At 37.3% G+C, this 22765-nt stretch overlaps 2 protein-coding genes across 2 annotated transcripts in view; one reads left to right on the top strand and one right to left on the bottom strand.

The window, feature by feature from the left end:
* TTC3 (tetratricopeptide repeat domain 3) overlaps nucleotides 1-16948 on the bottom strand; it is a 60148-nt gene extending 43200 nt beyond the window's left edge. Inside the window, exons 1-14 of the mRNA XM_030460518.1 lie at nucleotides 16937-16948; nucleotides 16392-16477; nucleotides 14180-14225; nucleotides 13252-13384; nucleotides 12763-12853; nucleotides 11495-11548; nucleotides 9656-9779; nucleotides 8448-8533; nucleotides 7566-7660; nucleotides 5919-5981; nucleotides 4706-4760; nucleotides 3842-4004; nucleotides 3684-3732; nucleotides 2556-2667 (exon numbers count right to left, since the gene is read on the bottom strand). Coding sequence (XP_030316378.1) covers nucleotides 2556-2667; nucleotides 3684-3732; nucleotides 3842-4004; nucleotides 4706-4760; nucleotides 5919-5981; nucleotides 7566-7660; nucleotides 8448-8533; nucleotides 9656-9779; nucleotides 11495-11548; nucleotides 12763-12853; nucleotides 13252-13384; nucleotides 14180-14225; nucleotides 16392-16466 — 1146 coding nt within the window. The 5' untranslated portion in view covers nucleotides 16467-16477; nucleotides 16937-16948. The remainder of the gene's footprint in view (nucleotides 1-2555; nucleotides 2668-3683; nucleotides 3733-3841; nucleotides 4005-4705; nucleotides 4761-5918; nucleotides 5982-7565; nucleotides 7661-8447; nucleotides 8534-9655; nucleotides 9780-11494; nucleotides 11549-12762; nucleotides 12854-13251; nucleotides 13385-14179; nucleotides 14226-16391; nucleotides 16478-16936) is intronic.
* Nucleotides 16949-17360: 412 nt separating this feature from the next.
* Nucleotides 17361-21644, top strand: PIGP (phosphatidylinositol glycan anchor biosynthesis class P). The gene is made up of 4 exons (XM_008496638.2): nucleotides 17361-17667; nucleotides 19039-19111; nucleotides 19614-19732; nucleotides 21121-21644. The coding sequence occupies exons 1-4, from the start codon at nucleotides 17586-17588 to the stop codon at nucleotides 21249-21251; spliced, it is 405 nt and encodes a 134-aa protein (XP_008494860.1). The 5' UTR covers nucleotides 17361-17585; the 3' UTR covers nucleotides 21252-21644.
* The last annotated feature ends 1121 nt before the right edge of the window (nucleotides 21645-22765 follow it).

The following is a 22765-nucleotide window of genomic DNA, read 5'->3' as shown; positions in this document are numbered from 1 at the left end:
AGTGTTAAACCATGACAGTAATAAAAATTATGGTAAAGACCATCAGGAAGAACACAAGTTTCTTTTAAATTAATAATTAATATGAAAGAAGAACTGTCTGTAAGCAACCTGGAGGTTCATTGGTAAATTTTTAATTCCATGCTGTTACAGCAGGACTGGCACAGTCTGCATGCATAGTGCAAAGCAAAACATTCAGAAAAATGTATGCACAGGAATGGTTTACAGGCTCCCCATGATGCTGGACAGTAAGACAGCAACAACTGGGAAATTCCACTGACATCCACTAGGAAAATCCACCTAAAATAACATAAGCACCAACAAAATCCCACACCTTTGCACTTTTTTAGATGTGTATTTTGTTCTTAGGGGGGAAAAAAAAACCCAAACATATGTTATGGGTTTGGCTGGGGTAAAGTTAATTTTTCTCATCCTTGGTCCTATGGTGCTGTGTTTTGTATTTGTGCTGAAAACAGTGCTGATTACACAGGATGTTTTGGCTGTTTCTCAGGACTATTTGCACTGTTTCAAGGCCTTTTCTGTTCCGCGTGCTGCCCCAACAGCAAGTAGGCTGGAGATGCATGAGAAGTTGGGAGGGGGCACAGCTGGGACAGCTAACCCCAGCTGACCAAAGAGATGTCCCATAAGATAAGACATTCAGCAATAAAAGCTGGGGGAATAAAGCAAAAAGGGTGGAAGTTCTGGGTTGCAGCATCTGTCTTACCAAGCTATTATGCATGATGAAGCTCTGTCTTACTTTGCTTGAGCGTGCAGCTTTTGCTTTGCCTGTTAAACTGTACTGATCCCAACCTGCAAGTTTTCTTGCTTTTACATTCTGGATTTTCTCCCCCATGCTTCTGAGAGGAGTGAGCAAGCAGCTGTGTGGAACTGTGTGGAGCCAGGGTGTAAGCACAGCAACACAGTACACCATTGCACTTTCAACAGTGAAATGATCTTCTAGAAGTCAGAATTAGAGGCTTTTGTTGGCATATTTCTTTGGTCATCCTTCATTAACATGTATCCTTAATTATTTTTCAAGTACAAAAATCAACCATGAACAAAGTTTACTAAATTAAGTGTCTGTGCTTAACTCATTGGCCAACCCAGCAATAGTTTGGTTCAGGCTCTAAAGAAGTACAGGCCTGAGCTGCCACCAGGCAATGAATTTCCCTAGTTCCAGTTGTTCTTTGAAAATCCACTCAGGAACAGACTGACATGGAGAGCTTTGGTGTGCATGAGCTTGGAAAGAGGAGCATCAATCGTGATTAACACACAAATAACACATTGTTCTTTCAAAATTAATTTGGTCAAGGAACAAAGGAAGTTGTGGTACAAGGAGTCTCACGCTTACCTTTTCCATTACAAGTAATTTGACACCAAGCCAGCCACTTTTTACTGCATGAATCCAACAGCCTAAGTGGACCATCTTTGAGCTCTCCCTCTCAAGTAGCTGACAGCACAGCGATGATCTACCCTTGATTTGGGATCACTCTCCAGGCTACTCCACAAGGTGGAGAGAGAACACTTACTGACTGCAGATCTTTGGTAAGTGATCAACATCACATATACCCTTGTATCACAGGGCATTGGTATTTGTATTGGTAACTTTTGATGATTATTACATTCTCTGAGCAGTGGAGTAATAGACTGGATCTTGCCACTGAATTTGTTAAGCCTCACTTTTACATCTTACTTCAGTAAAACAACTTTTGTGGCTGCCTACAGCAGTGGTTCTTTAAGCAATCTCCCTCAGGACAGCTTCACTTTTTATTTTAATCTTTTTCACCAAAACGTAGAAACAATCTAGTAGAACACTGGCATTTTTAAACAGTCATTCAATTTAAAAGAATGAATCTAAATAACAACACAGGACTACTAAAGTAACTTGAGTCCATCTTGTATTTTAGCTCTACACCACACTTGTTCTAAACACACGAGCCAAACAGGTACATGAAAATGACAAAACCCAAGTTTTAAACACAATTTAGTTAAGCATACTTTTTAACCAACATTTTTCCCCGTACAAAATAAATCTGTTAACAGAGCATGAAGTCTATAACCATGCAAATTCCTTAACATCACAGTATCAGTGCAAAACACTGCTCCAGAATAACAAAAGCCCTGCATATGAATTAACTTGGGATAAACCACCTTTCACTGAACTTCATTACACCGGTATGTGTAAACTCAGTCCTCTCCTAAAGCCAAAGGAAAGCCCACATCTGAATGCACATTGACATGGAAGACTGGACAGTCAATTAAATCAGACATCAATTCAGCCCCACTTTCAATAAGCCTAAAGAGCCCCCTCTTCTCCTTGTAACATAAAATCTCCACCTTCTCATTAAAGTAATCACCTCCCATTCTCCTTTCAAATCCACAGTTCTGAACACTGATTTGGTGGCTAGGTATTACAGGAAAAGTGCACTTAGCCAAGAAAGTTCACAATTATTGCACTGTGGCTGCAAAATTTCAGCCACATAATTAAACAACACACTCCAGGACAACGAAAATCAACACGGTGTTAGTCTTGTAATTCCAGTAGTAGTGTAACTTACCTTAGTATCATGGTTTTTATGACATTTATCATCTGTAGGATCAGACTCTGTTTTCTTTCTGTCTTCTTGTTCTTGAGAGGTTATTAAATGAGATCCTGAAGATCTGCTGTCTCTGGTATATAAAAAGAAAGAACCCTAGTTATTCCAATGTTGATGCCATTTCTCCATATTTAAGACACATAACATAGACATATCATGAAAAAACCCAAAACAAAACAGAAAAATACAAGAAGTCTGCCCCACAAGAAGTGTAATGGCATAAACATATTTAAAGGATTTGATCAGTCACTTTTTTATACCTTCAAATTGTACAGTCCAAGGCTATGCAACAAAGAACAGCACAATTATTTATAAAAGGGGCAGGGACTGCATGTTTCTTTTAAAATAAGCAAATAACAATGGTAATTAATTACTTCTGTAAAAATCCATCTTGCCCACAGCCACATTTTATTTGTGCATAGCAAAAGGTAAACAACTTCCTTCAGAGGTTCCAGGTTTACAAAAAGCTGTCTAGTATTTGATTACTGTAATGGTCTTTGAATGACAGATAAGCATGTCACTACAAGTAGACTAACAACAATCAAAATTATTATGGCATATTTCTAACTCAGCTGAATCTGTGAATATGGAATTTCTCTTACTCTCTCTGGGCAAGGTAAAAGCACAGAATAGATGTGGCAAACCCAAGTTCCTACAAATTAGAATGCACTTTCATCATTGCAAAAATGCATTTGCTAGCATTCAGTCCTTCAAGTCAGCTTAATCTAGAAAAATTTACATAGTAAATATAACACAAAAAAGTGCGTGTCACTGCACTGTCATTTTGGGGCACCAAATTTCCTCAACAGCAAAGTACTTTAAGTTGGGAGGACAAAAAACATGGAAATGTAACTTATTTCCAAAATGGGTAAAAACTAACGCAGAAGGACATCTCAAGATAGCTTATTCAGGTCCTAGAAGTACTCTTTACTCTTAGACTGCCCTCTGGTCGCAGTTCTTGTAGGTTTGTTTCTTCTATTTCTGTTTACTGATAAATAAGAAAATTTAAGTAATATCTATGCTGTGTATTACTTAAATCTTATACCAATCATTGGTAATTAAAAAAACCCAAACATGTTGGTTGCTTACTTTTTCTCAAGAAGTGACTTCTCTGGTTTCTGTTTATGTTGTTGAATGCCTATAGGAAATGATATAGGAAGGAGGTGAATTAGATAGATTCAAAGGGAAGTTATTAATGAAGGATTTTTGCTATGTTCAAGGTAGATTTTAAAATCAGAAAAGGTTACCATTCATTTCTTCCAGTGCCTTCTTTAATTCATCATTTTGTTGAATAAGATCATTAAGTCCATTAGGCACATTCTTGCATAGTTTCTGAGCTTTCTCATTAGCCTCCAAAGCCATGTTGTGCTCCCCCAGTAATGACAGTGCCTTGCATAAGTGGTAGTGACCCTACATAGACAAAAGTTTGAATTTCGAGAGTTCATTCACATAACTAAGAAAACAATTTACATCCAAAATAGCTGCATTAGACAATATTAAGTAGTATTTCACATTCCCAGAAGTTGTCTACTCCACCTGTCTCAGGTCAGCTGATAAATAATCAAAGCCTTTCATTATACAGCCCACTGAAACAGAAAAATAATTCACTGGGAGTGAATCTAGGATCTAGCTCCCGTATTTTGATAAAAGCAAATTTGCTTTTTCCCCTAATCTCAACTGCTACTTTGCAATTTTGTAACTCTTATTTATTCTTCTTTAGGCCAAGAATATTGGGAAATACATGTTGGTCATTGATCAGGATTTTTCAATTGTAAGGAGGACAAGTACATTCTTTTTAAAGCATTAACATAACTAAGCACAACAGTGTAAAAATGTTTTCTTCTGTCTTTACACATGCAGTACACCATGTAACAACACTTACAAGCATGCAAAACAACATTTTTAATATAAAAATATGAGCAAACAATGTATTTGTCTAGCTGAAGCAGAATTCCTAGTCCACTGTGTTCATTTCTACTGCCATTAGTGCTAAACACAGAGGAGAACCTGTCAAATCAACCTGGGTCAAACCAGTAATTAAGGCTCTGGATTATTATGTTGGTTTACAATACCACGACAAAAGACAAATTTTAAATGTATATGAAACTCACCTTTGGCCAATCAGGCTTCAAAAGAGTTGCTCTTTTTCCATCAGCAATGGCTCTCCTTGGAGAAGGGAGGGAAAAGGGAATATTTATTATTTACACTTCAGAAAAGTCTACAGATTAGATATACAAGGCACTATAGAAATACAAAGTGAATAAAAGAACAGCTCATTCACCTGTGTAAAGCATTGTGTGTAAAGCATGACATTTTTTTTCTGAAACATACCAAGGTTAAAATGGTAGTTAAAGAGTCTCAACTATTTCACAATCACACATTTATTTCCTCTCCCAACTAGATTTTCCAGCATTTCTGCATATGTACCTATCCCTTACCTGCATTCTAACAAAGTGCTCCTTTACAAGCAAAGTCTTAATAAAAAAGCCTGAATAACAAACCTAAATATTTTGACAGGTACCATATTCCAGTGTGGTTACATAATCATAATCAGAGATTTGAAGATGAAAGCATTGATTGTTGAGCACTTTAAGAGAGCAACCTCCAGAAATCCCAACAACTGAAGCATGAAGAACATGCTGGACTCTGGCTGTTTGCATACAAGGTATTATAGAATAACCAGTATTACAATTTTGATCAGGTGGAAGACTCCACATGCTGACTGCACTCTAACCCCAGTGCTACAGCAATGGACCCACCCAGTTCAGTACCCAGAGAAGTGGTGGAGGGGTGAGCATTAACACGAGGAAAACAGGCATAAACCAAGAATCATATGGATACCAATTTTAGCTACACTGCTATTGTTTCTTTTTAATTCAGTTAGATCTGGACTAGCAATTAAACCCTTCAGACTTTAATTATACTAACAATAAATTCTTGGGTAGGCTAAACATAAAAGGTATACAACCATCTTGCCCATAAACAAGATTTTTAGCACAATAACTGGCTGGTAGAAAATAACCCCCATGCCCACATGATCTCTTCTTCTTCAAAAAAAAAAACAAAAAACCAAAAAAACAAAAAACCCACAGTATTCACTAGTAATGAATTTTTTTTCCTGTTGTATAACATACAAATTTTAAATTGTATTACATGCTGCTAGTTGATAATTATTATTATTCACTTTTCTTAATACTCACTTTCTGAGGTAGTAAGATCAGAACTACTATATTCCTAAATTTTAAAAATACTGTTTTCCTAGGTATGTTGCCAATTTTTAACTGCAGTGATCAACACATTTCAGATTATAAAGGTGTTACTTACTTGTAATGCCTTGTGTGAATTAAACAAAGAGCTCGGTTTCCATACAGAATGTGGTTTGTAGGACTTGAAAAAGAAATTATGCAAAGTTAGCAAAGTATGCTATTTATAGAGGAAACAAAAAAATTACAATATGTTTTCACAGTAACTGTCCACAAGCACTCTGGCACCAACAATTAGATGAAAGCTTCCTTGAGCAGTCCTACTGATTTACAAGGTAAGCCACTGAGAATATTAATTATGTAATAATTTGTAAGATTTGGGCCCACTAATGCAACTTTACAGAAGTGCCATCTCAAGAGTTACATACATCCCATTTTATTTTGTTCTGGAATTCCTAACTTTGAAGACCTAATTAAACATCTCATGAAAACTTCTGGATCACTGAGTCTTAAGACTCTGCATGAATGGACAGACTAAGCAACAGTTCTAGACCTAAAGCATTGCTCCCCACATACCTAATGGAGAATGAGAGGGGGGAACTGGTACATGTAATCCAGCAACCACTCAGAAGGAAGCCAAGGGAGGATGCAGCTATTTAGGGAAGGAGAGTGATGATGAAGCAGATGGAAGTCAGATCACACTGGGAGAAGAAGAGGGAAACAGTGCACAGAGCAGATGAAGGAGGATAACCCTAGCTGCTAGACATTTCTGAACTATCCTTTACCTTCAGCAAGGTCTTAAGGACAATGAACAATTTTTATCAAATAGCTGTAACAACTCAGCTCCACAGCCCCTGGAAAACGCAAGACTTCCTTTGCTTTTTACAAGTTAAGAGATTTACTTTGCTCTTTACTGAATTCTGCTCCTCCCTCCCCGTCATCATCTATCCTGAGTAAAACCTCCTTAGCCTACTCCATCATTTCAAATACTGTCACTTGATCAGAAGTCTACACACCTTTTCAAGGAGCCTAAAATCAGCTTGAACTTGTGATTGAAATGCATACTATGTGACATAAAATCTGAAGCAAGACATCAGCAAAATGAAAAAGTAAGTTTGCTCAATCAATTTTTTTTATGAAAAGCAGGACTTCGTGAACTTCACCATATTTCATGAACACCAGAACTTGTAAAAGCAGCATTTTCATAACTTCAACATGATCACACCAGTGCTCCGTAGCTAGTTCACATTACATGCAGACTACTAGAAAAAGGTAAATATATGTATAGGACAAAGTTTCTCATTTAAGCTCTCCCTTGCCCCTTTGGAGAGCTCAGAAAAGACTCTTGTTTAATTTCTTCCAGAAGGAAATTAAGTCTGAGGCATACAGTTGCCAAAAGAAGACACATAAAAATAAATATTTGTTCTTGTTCACTAGTTCTGCATCATAGCCAAGATGAAATATATTTGCAACAATTGATCATATTGTTCTTCCAGAAGAATATTTACAAGGGATAATAGCAAGATTGGCTGTCCACACCAAATAACTAATTTCTTTTGGTTTAGATCTATTTTAAATCCTGAAAGGACTTTTGAGGCAGTAGAAGTGCAAACACTAATAACAACAAATAAAATAGAGCAAAAAACATGTTCCTTGCCTTTTTTTAGTTAGCTATTAAGTAGAGTGGCTCATGCAAGACTATCAGGATAAATAAGCTAAATACATATAATACAGTAAATGTCATCTAGTAAACTACTTTAGCTCTTACCAAACCTTTATGGCTTCAGAATACGACAGTATAGCAGCATCAAATTTCCCTTGAGAGAATTTCTTATTTCCTTCCTGTTTCAAAGATTCACTGTGCTGTGAAAAAAACAAATTAGGCAACCACTGTAATTAAACTTAGCAGCAATGAAAAGTAAAGAAAACATTTGACAAGAGGTAGTTAATTTTTTCTGCTTGCAAAAACAGAATGTCACAAATCCACTATTCATTGCAATTAATAAACTTAGAAGTGTACAAACAAAAGTGTTATGGAGACAAGAATACAATTACCAATAACTAAAAAGCAGAACTAACTTCAAAGCTTTCCTAGGCTCCATAATAAGAGTCATTATCAAAAGCAAGTGTGTCGAATATCAAAGGATTGTGCATACAGCACAGATCATACAGTTCCCTGCTCAGTGCCTTTCAGCATATCTCCAGAATTATGGAATTGGATCCAGGAAGACACAGAACTAACCAGATTCCCATAGTAAAAAAAAAACAAAATAAAACAACCCAAACAAAAAAAAAGCCCAAAACCCAACAGCTACACTAACAGAACACATGGCAAAGAATTTGAGAGCACCTTATTTTTCTGTTAAAAGGATCAAGTTGAATGATCTGTCACTATGAACTGCATTTCCTTGAGGGTTTTTTTGGGAGCTGAGGGGAACACTCTCCGAAGTACACTGACAACATAAGTAACCAATACTGTTTTTATTAGATCAGGATTGCTCAGTTTAAATATTTATGTAAGGACAATTACTCACTCAAGCTTTTGAAACCCTTACCTTTGATTGCTTGGTCATTTTTATAATCTTCAATTATTGAAAAACCCTAACAACAAAGAAGAAAAGCACAAACACATTCTCATATCTTTCCTCACCTTCCTACACTTTTCACAGGTCACGATTTTAAATTCTTTAACTAAACCACCATCTTCCACAGCAGCATTAATAATGCCCTGTTCATCTGCAGAGAAAATTCAGAAAAACACAGCAGGTGAAGATTAGAAGAAGCATTCATCTTCTGCTCAAACTCTGTTTTCTGATTGGGAGCAAAATTTGACATACCAACTAAATAACACAAAGTAAGCAACAGATGTGTTCAAAAGAAAAGGAATTATTTATTATTGGGTAAGCCAAATGTAAGTGTGTGCAGTCTATAAAACATTTATGTAATGGCCTAATTTCAAGTAATCAACTGAAACTCAACTGTTATAAAAATAATTTTCATTTTAAAGATTTCTAGAGAACTGTATTTTAAATCTGTGCTTTGGTAATAAACTAGAAAAAATTCTTCTCTTTACATGTAAGTCTGATTTCTACCACCTTGTTACTGAGCTAGAATACATATATTCAAAAAGTAAGACCAGAATACAAGCATATAACATATGGCAAAAATAGCAGGCCTGGGAGCTTTCTGCCATTTCAGAAGTTCTGCTGCTAGTGTTAGTATCTTACAGTAACAGCCATGGGCTAGATAAGCTATTTTTTAAAATATGACTAACATCTCAATGTTTTGACAAGATCTTCTGCCAAACAGTTAAGAGGAAGTCTCCGTATGTTAGGCAACTTTGAACCTAAATCAATGGAATAAAGGCTGCACATACAGCCCATAGAATCACAGAATTATCAAGGTTGGAAAAGACTTCTAAGGTCATAAAGTCCAACTGTCCTCCCTACAACCTATAAGCACTAAACCATCCACCACAGCACCTCATCTTCTGAAAACCTCCAGGGATGGTGCCTCCACCACCTTCTGGGGCAGCCTGTTCAATATTTTATCACTCCTTCTGTGAAAAAAGTTTTTCTAATATCCAAAATGGACACCAAAGTGAAAAAAGTTCCCAACTCTTGTTCAGACAGAGCACGGGCACTGTAAATACAACCCACATACAACGATTCAAGAATTGGATAGTTCAAACAAGCAGAAAGATAAAAACAGAGACAAAAGCACACAAGCACAACTATTTTTCCAGTCACTTCCAGCCTAGTGAAATACATACAAACATTAACTTAGTCATAACTACAACACAGGTGACTCTCCAAACCACTGTATCTTCAATAGTGTTCATACGTAAAGAATACTTACATTCTGCAAAGAAAACTTGAAGATAGAATTGACTATAATCACCAAGCTTTCCCAGCCTCTGCAGCATATTGGTATCACCTGTGTCTCTGATCCAAGCAATTGCATCTCCAATTCGACAACAACCCTATTTCAATTGAAGAAAAAAAGGAAAATAGAGAAAAAAAATGGTAACTAATTCTATACAAAGCTAAGTCTTAAAACGAAAACACCACACAAACCAACAGCTTACTGGCAATATAGTGGAAGAATTCCATGGAAATATAACAAACCATATGCACGTGCAGTATGGACTTGCTCCCGATTTGTGCCTTTGAAAAAGCAAACAGCTCAGAAATATAAATATCTGAATAACTCAAGCATAGAATAGTACAGAATAGTCACAAAATTAAAACAATCATTCTTTCCACAGGTGACAGGAAAGTGTTATGAATTATAGAATGTGATGTAGAAACCCTTTTGAGGACTGTAAGCAGAACTTTCATTGTGAAGTGACAAGCCTGATTAGAAAAGGCAACATCCTCCAGACTATTAGACATGCAAGCCAGGACTAAAACATAATTCTCTACATCATGACTTCTATTCAAACTATATTTAATTGTTTGAGCTACAGAGGTCTATTTGAAGGAGAGGGATGGAGTGAAGAATGTCTGTTGCCTGGGTTAATCCTGCATTATCTGGGCTTATATATGTTGAAAAGTATTTAAAAAAATCATATGACTAAGACAAGTACCATTAAGGAAACGGGAAATGGGTTACCCAAGAGTAACACAGTTTTACTGTCTTCTGCTTCTCCTGCTTCTATCAGCTATGATATTGTCTTTTAACTTCAATGTTTTTATTTTAGTTTTTGAAGTTAAAAGTTCTACAGCAGGCAGCAGAAACTAGGAAGTGGGGGAAAAACCTTACAAACTCAGGTAAACTAAGAATGTTCACAGTCCAAAGTTTACAAGGTGAAAAGCATAACAAATATAGTTCTACTGTACACTGAATTTAATAATGAAGATGGCCCAGCAGTTTTCCAAACCACAACCTTACTCAGCCACTCACAGTCCTTCAGATTCAATCAGTACCACAGTTTCTGAATCTGTTATAAGACTTCCAACCTGCCTTCAACAAGGAGCACTTCTATCATTTCAGTGATACAAGCCATACTTGTAGCCCTGTAGCCTCATCTTACAGCACTGTCATTTCTAGTAATAGGCCCATAAGCTTTGCAGAGTTTTCAAGGCCATAGGGCTGCAAATTGTCAGGTTTAGTCTGACCTTGTCCTGCTAAGAGCTGCTTTTGCTTGGTTTTAACAGTAATTTTCCTTCTAACCATGTGGCAGTAACTAATTTGGTTTACTTTTGCATGGTACAATAGCTTTCATATAGACAATAGTAAGTAGTTAATGCTGCTATGACCAACATAATGATGCAATACAGAGAAATGCAATCCAAATATGGCATAGGCCTTGAAAACTGGGCACACATATTGGGTAGTATAGGCTCAAGACTATGAGGGCTGACCCGGGCTCCAGCTGTACAACCTAAACTCACCACTACGCAGTAGTAACCTCCAAGATAAACTGTTTATTTTCAGTATGTGAAGTACCCTCAGAGTTCTCACTAATTTTGGTCTTCTTGTGCAGATAATATTTATCTCACAGTGTGAGACCATTCCTGTCACACCCAGATTTTGTTTTTGGCACAAAGATGCAAAAACTAGCAACCCCAGTCCTATGTAATACATATTCTAAAAACTACAGACTCAATTTATTTATACAAGCATTTTAAAATTTTGGATTGTTGTAAATATTTTGTTTGTATTCACACATAAAGAACAATTCAAGAAACTTACTTTTTTTAATCTGCTGCCAATTCCCAGAATGCCACCAATAAAATATGGAATGTTCTAGAACAGGGACAGGAAACAAAGAACAAGTTGTTAAAATCTGATAACTTTAGATTCTACCTACTCAGGTTCAATTCAGTAACATTTTCTGTTCTGCTTGATGGCAATACCATTTGAGCAGTTGCTCTGGTTTACTTCAAAGTTTCAGGAAATATTCTTTTATCAAATCCTCTACCATTTTTGTTGAAAAATAAATAAGGGTTGATGTGGAAATAGAGAATGCATGGATGTTACAACATTTGGTTCAGAAAGTCTGCCCCTTCAATCTCTTATGCCACTGCATACCGAAGAATCAGCTGATACACTCAGTGAAAAACATCCAAACCAAAAGTACTTCCTCTCCTGTCAGCTTTTACTCTAAGTTAATTTTACTATTGCATATACAATCCTTTACATGAAGAAGATACAGGCAGAGGAAGTAAGAAGAGGGAAGCAAAGGTGAACAGTGGAATGGGAATATACACAGGCCCTCTTGCGAAAAGGTTTAATGGGAAACTACCAGAGGAGGACAAAGCACAAAGAACCCATCACATGAGGCAAAGTAGAAAAACTGCAGGGACATCTTGAAGTACAAGGAGATTGAAACAGACCAGTAAGCCTGAAAAGGAAGCAGCAAAAAGAGCATAAGAAATTATTAATTCACAGGATCAGTCTAGGTAGTAACAGTAAGTCTGGGAAAGTGTAGCTTGGAGTTGAGGAGAAAGTGTCAACAAACCATTTTTAAAAAAAATGTGCCACACCTAAATTTAGAAACAAACAAAAAAAGCACAAAAAACCCTTCCCTTCAGCTGCTGAGACCATGTCTTATACCATTTTCTCCTCAGCACTGTTATTTTTCTGTTTTAAGTCAGAAAGAACAGCACGTTTTAACTAAAATTTGTTGAACAAGGGGAAAAAAATATTTAAATATTTAACTTCTTTATCAGGGAACAGTGCCCTTTTTTTCACTGATACAACCCTCTTTCTTAGCAGCATACAAGTGCTTCACTCAACTGTATTATTCACTTTGCAAATATTTAGTAAGTTATGCCAAGTGTACTAAAGCTTATGACACACTTCCTTTCCAGACAGCTGTAACTCATCTATCAGATGATAGATAGAAAAGTTCAACAAAAGTAAACATCTAATTTAAGACACGATCTCAGACTGCAAAAGGTACAGAATTAAACCTAATATATGTGAAAACTGTTACAAAGTTAACATACAGTACTTACAACAACTTTTTTAACTAAATCAACAAGTCCTTCAATAACGTCTATCTCACAGACTTTCTTCCAACAGTCGTCTGCAACCGTCTGTGAATTCCTTAAGGACAGAAAAGGTTACTATTAAGAAAAATAATACTGTGCTATATGGTCTTAATTACAAATATTTAGGGTAATTAGATCTAAGCAAGGGCATGACTACAAACTCAAGTTGAGCCCTTCAAAGGAAGAAATGGGAGTGGGGTGGAGGAAAAAAAGGGGAACTGGAAAGCTCTTTGTACTTTTGAAATATAGGGCATCCATTTAAGTACTTAAACACACTCTCAGACCCAAGCTTTGGAAACTCATTCTTAAAATTTTCTTCTATATATTCAAGAACTATGCCTTCTAACCTTACCTAGTCCACTGGTAAAATCATTCCTGCAGCTCAGCCACTGCTTAGAAGTACACAATGACCTTTCACAGGTAACATAAAACTCTGAGAACACAATTACTTACCACCAATCTTCAATCGAAGAATTACGTTCGCTTTGGAAGAGAATGGGCCAAAAGATCCTCATTTTAATAACATCACAATATTCTCGTAATATGTCAACCGTCTGACTGCACCACGCTTCACAGGGATCAGCATCTTCAAAAACAGTTAGGAACCATGATTCAGGCATTATGTGTGATCTAAGTCCACATAAGCATTAAAAAAAAAGAAAAATCTGCTATTTCCACACTGCATTCCTAAGGACTATCTAATCAAATCAGGAAGAGTTGAACTCTTGAAATACTCTGAAAAAAACTGAGGTTTTTTTATAAATTGAAAAGGGAGAGGGATTTTATACAGATGTAAGAATAGGGGCCTGTTGCCAGGCTTTACATTCCTTGATCAAGGAATTTCCTGTGTTTGCAATTTTACTAGTATAATACATTATAAAATAAAAAATACAGCCTGCTTCTAAGTGAGGAGCCTTACAAGGGCTATAATATGGTTTTAACGGCTATAAGGAATGCTATTTCCATGATAAAATATTAGTCTTTTCTAACTGTACCCATTTAATTATTTTCTACAGTAAATGCAGAGCAGTGTGGCAACTAGCAAAATGGTACAAAAAAGATAAGCAGTATTTTTCTTTTCTCTGAAGGTCATTATGTATGTGATGCATGGCTCTTTCAAAAGAAGTAATTCCTTTACGTACATATTATTTACTATTTACACTGTTCTCACAAATGTATAGCAGTGTTGTGCATACTACATGAGCAAAAAAAAGATGAGAATTCTTCCAGTGTAGAAGAACAAAGCAATGATTCTGCCCAGAAGTAACAGTTTTATACTTATTCACACAAAATAAAGGAAAAAGTGAAAAAGCAATAGAGGTCCTAACACAGCAACAAAAGTGCATTAGAAAGTAATGTAATATTGGTTTAATTTACATACTTGATATACGATTACGCGGAGTTCGCTGTATAAACACTTCACCAACCTAAAGATAAACATATTTTTAAACATTGCACATCTTGAAAATGTGTTCCACCAACCAAAAGGAATTATTACTTAACTGTTTCTAAATATTAACACAATATAAACTGTTTACATCAGGGGAAGAAAGAAAGAGAAGCTATTATTATGTTCAGTCACCAATTCCTTTTCTCAATAAAAGGTAATTATTGAACATATTTAAACCTGTATAAAAAAATATTTTTCACTACCAAAAGACAAATGTGTTTGGATGCAATCTTCTCAATTCACATTAAGCACAGCTAAAAATCAAACCAACAAAACAAAAACAAATGGGTAAAAAAGCATGCTTACTGGAGTTACCTGACATGATGGTTTAGCCACTGCCTTATGAAAAAAAGAGATTTACATGCATGCCCACTAAAAAAATGTCCATAGATCAATATTTACAAAGGGATGGGGAAACTTCTAATAGTTCAAACAATGTATTAAATCACACTAAGCTAGTATTCTAAAAACAGTGCAAAATGAGGGACTAGACAGCAATTGGTCAAGAATACTGAAGGAAAAACGTTTAAGAAGACAATGCAGGTTTTCAAAAATATAGACTAAGTTTTGACAATAAATGCATGTGAAGTTAAATAAATATTAATGTATCAAAATAAGTGGAATGAGTTGTCAATTTACTACTTTGTGGCAGTATGCTAATATTCAACATGTTTTAAACACAAGGCTCTCAAGCTGAAGAATAAAATATTTTGCTGTTTGACAGATCCTTCCAAAACCTATTATTTTAACAAATATTCATCATGTTTTTGTACTGCATGTTTACCATTCAATGAAATACAAAGCCATTTCTGAATATGACCGAAGAAAAGTATACAACCAAACCAATTATCAAGCATGCCTTTCAAAGAATTTATTTTACAGAGTTTTACTTTTTTCAGACATAGACTTTCTGGAAATATTAGCATGTTGTGCAATTATGACTTACTAACTTGACCTAAGATGACAAGTTATCACATGATTTCACCTCAAGTAGCATTTCTGAACTATTACGATAATGCATGCAAATCAAGGCTTATCCTCAAAACTATGACTCAAAACTATGACTCAAAACTAAGTCATTATAACAGTGACCTATTTAACAGTTCAGGACCTCAATAACAAAAAAAAAATTAATTACTATTACAAAATCAGTTAATCTTCAAAGATGTTGGCATGTCTCCTTCACTCCACAGCATGGATTTTGCCACACTATTTAAAAATCAAAGAAACCATACACACATTCCCATTATGCCCTCTATTCATCAAGCCCAAGGTGGCATGCCCACAGAAATTAAACTGAAAACGAAGACTTAGCACTTGCACAGAATCAAGAGCTTTCTTCCATAGCAGAACACACACATCACCTTAAAGAATAAAATATCTAGCAACTTATGCTAACACAACTGTTGAATTTCATTTTGACTGTAGCACAGAGAATAAGTATTTCTTGATATAAACAAGTTCCAAGGAGACTCACTGGTAATGGTCCTTTGTAAAGCTACTGCTTTACAAATCAGAAATTCAGTTTCCCCATACATTTTATTACTGTATAGGGAGAATAGCAGGCAAGCAAGCTTGTGTTTGACAACAGCAACAGTTAGGATAAATAACTTGTAACTAAACTCTCTAAATAGCAGAAAGATTAACTACTAATTACAGTGTCTTCTAAGACTCATTAAGCATAGCAAGAAAGGGAAAATAAAAGTAACAACTTAGTTACTTTAGTAAGCAAAGGTCTTATTAGGCACTAAGAACTAGAAGAAAAATGCAAGTGATGAAGTGAACAAAGAATGGGTGAAGACTGAAGTTAATTTGTAAGTACAGGAAGCGAATCTGTCAGTCTGGGCTGTACCATACCAGACATGGCCTGGATACACAGCCAGGTTGGTCAAGTTCTGCTAAGGGAACCTATGCATCACTGTCTCGTTTTGTATTTCGTAATTTTTATTTCATTCAGAAAAACCTTCCTAATACAGGATACAGTCTCTACACTCTACCCCACTTCAGCAAGCGAGTAACACACAGGGATATAAGGAATCTTTCATCAGTTGCAGTTAATCAACATTAGCAACTACGCTGTAGATAAAATCTACGTATAAACGCCAATTGGACATCTTTCTAACATAGTTTCAAACCTACTTACCAACTCACAGCGACATTTATCACCAGTATAGGTAGTCATGGCCGCAACTATCGCGTCAGCTATACGCTCGTCCATGTTGCAAGATGCTAAAGTAGAAGAATTACGATAAATACACGAGAAGAAGGCAAGAGGAGAATAACGTGCTGTGCAGGACTTAAAATAATGGCCGCTCCGCCATTAGACCCCGGAAATCCCCAGGCTCGCCACTGACGTGTCGCAGACCGGTGTTTCCCAGCGGAACAACCCTGCCCCTCTGCCCCGTCCTCCCCAGCTGCAAGGAGCTCCAGTGATCCCGGAGGGGCTCCGCTGCTGCCCCCGTGCCTGACTGTACTCGTTTCCGGTCCCAGGATGACCCTGCCGGGGTCTCCGGAGAGACGACTGTTACCCTCCCGGATACAGCCCCACCGGCAGAGAAGAGGTGCCGGGACTATCGAGGCACAGGCACTCCCACCACCGCCTCAGCGCCCCGTGCCCGCTCCCTCATACTCCGCTTCTGCCGAACCAGACCGAATCTGCACCCGCCACTCTATACCGCCAACGCCTACCGCCGCCCCGCCGGGCCCTGCTGATTGGCTACGTCCTCGCTTGACGTCAAGGACACGAGCCAATGGCAGGAGAGAGAGCGGTCCGTCGGCTCTGCCCACAGCCGCATCGAGAGCTCTGCGCAGACGTAGACGAGGTGGCAGCAGTGATGGGGGGGGGGCTGTTCCCTGTCTGCGCATGTGCGAGGAGCGGCTGGAAGGGAAGACGGAAGCGCTACGTTAGTGGGTAGAGGGAGGGGCTGGGCGGCTCTGCCTTCCCCCTGCTGTGGAGGGCTGAGGGGCTGCCTGGGCTGGGGTGTTTGCCTGTAGCCAGGGCGGCTTCACGGGGCGGAGGGGAGAGGGCTGGGGCCCAGGGGGTGCTTGGGAAGTAAAGGGAAGGGAAGGAAAGGGAAGGGAACGGAAGGGAAGGGAACGCAACGCGTCTGTCGGTTGAGGTGGGGGGTTAAGCGGCCGCCGGCCCTGAGCTCGAGGGTGAGGCGGGAAGCGGCGCCTGCGTGAGCCAGCGAGAAAACGGGGGGTGGTACGCTCGTCCCTCCCACAGCGGTACCGGGGTGTTCCGAGGAGAACGTGCTGAGAAACCTAAGAGGTGCTTGTCCCATTCTACACCCCCTACCCTACCTCCCTCACCCGAAGTCAAGGAAAGAGAACCAGCATGGTTGAAAACTCTCCATCACCCTTACCAGAAAGGGCAATATATGGATTTGCTCTCTTTTTAGGATCGTGGTTTGGCTTTAGTAAGTATCTTGGTTACTGAATACTTCACTGGGAAGTGTTGCTTTGCTTGTGAGGTGACTGTAACTGCAATAAAATAATCCGAAGATGGTCAGAATTTTGTTATGGCACCTGTTGGAAGCGTACACGATGAAGGACTTGGTGACCATTGCTCAGCAGACATGCCGGTTGTTAGATCGTAGAATGGTTTCAGTTGGCAGGGACCCCTAAAGATCGTCTAATTCCAACCCTTTTGCTATGGGAAGGGACACTTTCCACTAGACCACGTTGCTTAAAGATCCATCCAACCTGTTGCTGCCTTTTAGGAGTTCTTCGTGCTTTGTCTTTAACCGTATTGTGAGGTCCACTTTATGTTGCAATCATATAATTTAAACAAATTGTCCACATTCTCATTTCAGTAACGTTTTTACTGGAATCATTCACGTTGTTACTATTTACTAATCATGACAGCATTAAGGGAACCTTCCTCACCCAAATAATGAAAAAAATACTTGAGGCAATCTGGCCAATGGCAATGGATAATTATGAGGGTAATACTAGCATTTCTTTGCTGGTGTGACAGGTGCTTTAGCATTTCAGCAGCAATATCTTGCGTACCCACACAGGACCAATGCTTGAGAGGATAATGCTTTTTTAACACAAAACATGCTACAGATATACTGTAGTCAAACCAGAATCCTAATGTTAGTTCTTTTCACCCTTAGGAAGTAACGTTGGCTTCTATTACTCTCACGGGAAGCTGCTATAGTTCAATCATTTGTACCTCTGGCTTCTAACCTGTTCCCCTCTGGTTTTGTTAAAACTTTACTCTGGATTTGTTGCTATGCAGCAAAAGTTCTCAGTATTGGTTTTGCTGACATGAAAATTACTAACTTAGCATGAATCAGAAAGTATTTCCTGTAACTTTTTCTGAACATTTCCATCCAAGCACTGCAAATCTACTAACGATTCTTTCATTAAGAAAGAAAGATTTCATTAAGAAAGAAGATTTCTTCAATTAAGTGAGCCATTATGTACTCATTTTATGCTTTAATGTTTTCTGCATTAGATGTCATTTTTCATGCTTGTACTGAGCGGTTTTGTTTTGCAGTTCAATGTACAAGAAATGCTTTTCTGTCCATACAGGAAATCAGAAACTGAATGTTAAAGCAAGTTTTTAAAGGATATTATGTAACCAGCTGCAAAACATTGCCCCATAATAAGCAGATTTTCTGGCTGACAGTCATATTCTACCATGTTTTGGTAGAGCTATGTTGTTTTAAATATACAAAATTGTGTCACAGTGTGAGTCTGTAGGGAGGTATTGCTCAAAAGCTTAAGATGGAAGTATATATCAATTGTACTGTTACTGACTTTTTAATTCCTTTGTACAGTCTTGTATCTTATCTGGGCATATGTTCCTGAGTCTTGGCTGTTCTCACTGGGGCTAACATACTGGCCTCAAAAGTAAGTTCAACTCTTTATCCTGAATGTATGTGAGTATGGAAAGCTTATTTATTTTCAAATAACACAGTAGTGGTCTTCTATTAAATCCAGTTTTTCCTGATGACAAAGGACTGAAATATTTGTGAAACATTATTTTACATAGATAAGTAGCTATGATGAAAATCTTTCACTATGTCATGAAAGAAATAGTATTTAAATGTTTTATGATAAATTGACATTTTGTTTCCAATTGACATTTTGTTGATGAAAATACAGCAAACTTTAGACTGTAATTTAAAAAATAAAAACCTTCTGCAAGGAATCTATTTGACAGTTTATACCAACTAGCTACCTTGACTCTGCAGTCAATAATCCTTTGGGAGGGACCAGGGTCCATATTGAGAAGTGCTGTTTCTTTTCCTCCTGGATAAGTTTGTACTAGATACAACCACTATATTAAAACTGTTATATCACTAGGCCTTTTTTTTTTATGGTATGTAAATATTAAAATATTTTCCCTCAGGTACTGGGCAGTTGCTTTGCCAGCATACCTACTGGTTGCTATAGGAATTGGTTATATATTGCTTTTGGGTATTAACATGATGAGTACTGCTCCACTTAACTCCACACACACCATTACAGGTAATTTTACTGGCGTTTCTTTTAAGATTTTGATACTTAATTGGTAATTTCTGTATGTGTATACATATGTAGCAATATAGAATAAAAATCAAATATTAAGCAATTAAATATTTTCATCTAGAAAAGCAGTTCCTGGAGCTACTAGAATAAAAAGATAGCCATGACCATGACTCTTTGCTGTCTTATGGCAGTGGTTTCCAACTAGCAAAGTGTTCTTTGTTAGTAAAATGGGCAACAATAGGGAAACTGCTGCTAGGCATATAAAGTTCTCCCAGGCATGTACCTTGCATTACAAATTAGTGCAGTGTCATGAGAAGGACAGTGGCAGTGGCAGACGTGGGAACGCATGCAGAGTCAAGGTGGTGCAAAGGAGGATGCTGTAGTATTGAGGCCTGATCAGTTATATTAGTGCTTCTCTGTCTAACAAAGCTTCTGCTTGGTTTTTCTCTCAATTTTTGCATAGCCTTTACTCCTGCCAAGGAGACCTGTTCTAGGAATTCACAATATTCTCTGGGCAAATGCATCTTCCTCCACATGAGGAGTTCCACCCCTATTTGCAAGTGTCAATTTTTTTGTTAGAAAAATGCAGACTGTAAAATTTGGCAAGAAAGCTACCTACTGCTATGACTGGTGAAGTTGTGTTGTTTTAACAGTTAAAACTACATCCATAGTATTACATTACACTGAACTGCTAAGGAAAAAAACCAAAACAAAACAGTCAAGGCTGTAGCTGAGATGTATTAAACCAGCACTCTGTCAGGAGCTGCCATTCAAACTTCGCTGTGTCCCTGGCTACTCATTCATGTTCTTATGCACCCCTTCCATTTTGTGTCAACCTAAGAGTTTGTGTGGCTGTATGCCAGGTGAGGTGGGGGACCTCCTCTGTCTGAAAAACAACTGTATCTGAAAGTTTTCATTCTCAGAGGAATCAATTTCATTATTGTGTTCAAAGTTAACCTGCAAACTTTATGCTGTTGTTAAGAATGGGTGCTGTGTAGTAATGGGAACAAGCAGCCAAGGTAGAGGGAGGGTGGACAGCATCTCTTGGTGGAAAAGCTCATACAGAGTGACCACAAATTTATCTGTGAGAGGCTTTTTTTGCCTGTTTGTTCTTTTTATATTTGGTTAGTGTGGTTTAATGTCATGCAGCATCTTAAACCGAGTAACATCACAGACAGTGATTTCAGCAGGAGGGTTGGGGTTGACTGCTCGAAGGACTGCTGATATATGTTGATGTAAAGCATTTCTGATGCCCATCTCATTATTCCTCAGCAAGATGGGGTTTTCAGCATCACTTGCAGGACATAAACTTACAGAGTGTTGTATTACATGGCATTTCTTGAAAGAAAAATCTTTAATACGTGACATATTCTCATTGTCTCCTGTAGATAACTATGCAAAAAAGCAGCAACAGAAGAAATTTCAAGAAGAAGCAATTCCAGCATTGAGGGATATTCCCATCAGTGAAGTAAACAGAATGTTTTTCCTTCCTGAAAAAGTAATCTGCAATAGCAGATAGTCATTATTAATATCTGTTAGAAAAAAGGATTATGAGAAGTGTTACATAAAGAAAATCAAAACTTTCCCAAGCTATAAAAAATTCTTTCTGTTAGTAGAACAAAGCATATTTATTTTCTGAATTTGTAACAAAATTTGTATTAACACATTTCACTGAGTTTACTTTCACTGAGTTTGATTTTAGTATTATGCACATTAACCTGCATGGGTATGAGAATTATGTCATAAATTTATGTAACCATTCTTGTGAGTTTCAAATAGCATTGTATTGCTTTTAAAATTCTGATTCTGGATGAAAGTAATAGCATTTGGACTAGCTTAATAGCTAATTCAGCTTAAGATGAATAGCTTGATTCTATTTCCTGCTGAGAAAATTAAATGTACTAGTCAAATGCTTGAGGGTTTGGTTTGTTTTTTAACAAATTAAGTTCATTTGAAGTGTTGACACTGTAAATAAATATTTCATTTGTAAATATTAATAAAATGTGGCTAATTTTTACTTGTTTAAAGTTAGTCAGTTTTCTGTAGTTCTATAACATTTGCCCCGAGTAACTGTGTATAGTGGTCCTTTTCTTTGTTGTTGGGTTTTTTTGTTTGGTTGGTTTTGAGTTTTGCTTTTACAGAATTCTTTACTCAGCAAACTATGTTGTGGGGTTTTATTGTTTGTTTTTTTCTACTAAAATACCAGAATTACTAGAAATAAAGAAGGTGGCTTGCAAAGATTTTTGAAACAAGTCTGAAAATTACCAGTCTTAAGAATACTGAAAAACAGGCTCAAGGAGATTTCTAGAAATACAGGAACCCACAGTTGCATCTTGTTACAGTTTAGGTTATAGCACAGAGCACAGTAACTTGTTATGCCAATGGTTAAGATGTTCCTTGAACAGTGAGTTTTCTTTCATGTATGCATTGTTTAACAGAGAAAATTTTAATTTCCTTTCTTCCAAGAGTCACAAACCCCATTATCTTCAGTAGTCTGAGTTACTTAATTTGGTTATAAAAAAACAGTGAATAGAGCTTCCTTGTTGTTTGTTAAATCTATAAGACAACTTCTGAGCAGTAGAGAATGTAGTTTAAAACATCACTGTTTTATTAAAAGATAATATTGTATTTTTTAATGTCTGTGTGAGGAATCTTATGCCAGTTATTTAGAAGTCGGTCAAAACAAGCATGAGTTGCTGTGGGAAGTCTTAAGACCCAGTAATCAGTCTGGTATGAGTATGAAGTTTGTAGGTTTTTGGTACTGTAGACTTAAGCAATTTGCTGTTTTTTCCTGCATTTGAAGACAAAAGCCATTCTAGGTAATACAGGTAGGAGAAAAATACCTTCTTAATGCAGGAAAAAAGTCTTTTGCTTTATTAGAAATCAGTTCCATTTTTAATTCTAAATTGATGACAAGTGAAGGCCACATTTCTGGTATGATTTAATGTAAGGTAATTTAGTCCCCATTAAGGATACCCAGATTCCTTCAGAATATAGAAAAGCTACTGAAAAATGCCCTCAAGCCCTGAAAGC

This window comes from Calypte anna, chromosome 1 (genome assembly GCF_003957555.1).
Source record: "Calypte anna isolate BGI_N300 chromosome 1, bCalAnn1_v1.p, whole genome shotgun sequence".
Lineage (NCBI taxonomy): Eukaryota > Metazoa > Chordata > Aves > Apodiformes > Trochilidae > Calypte > Calypte anna.
This window is presented reverse-complemented; position numbering and strand designations above follow the sequence as displayed.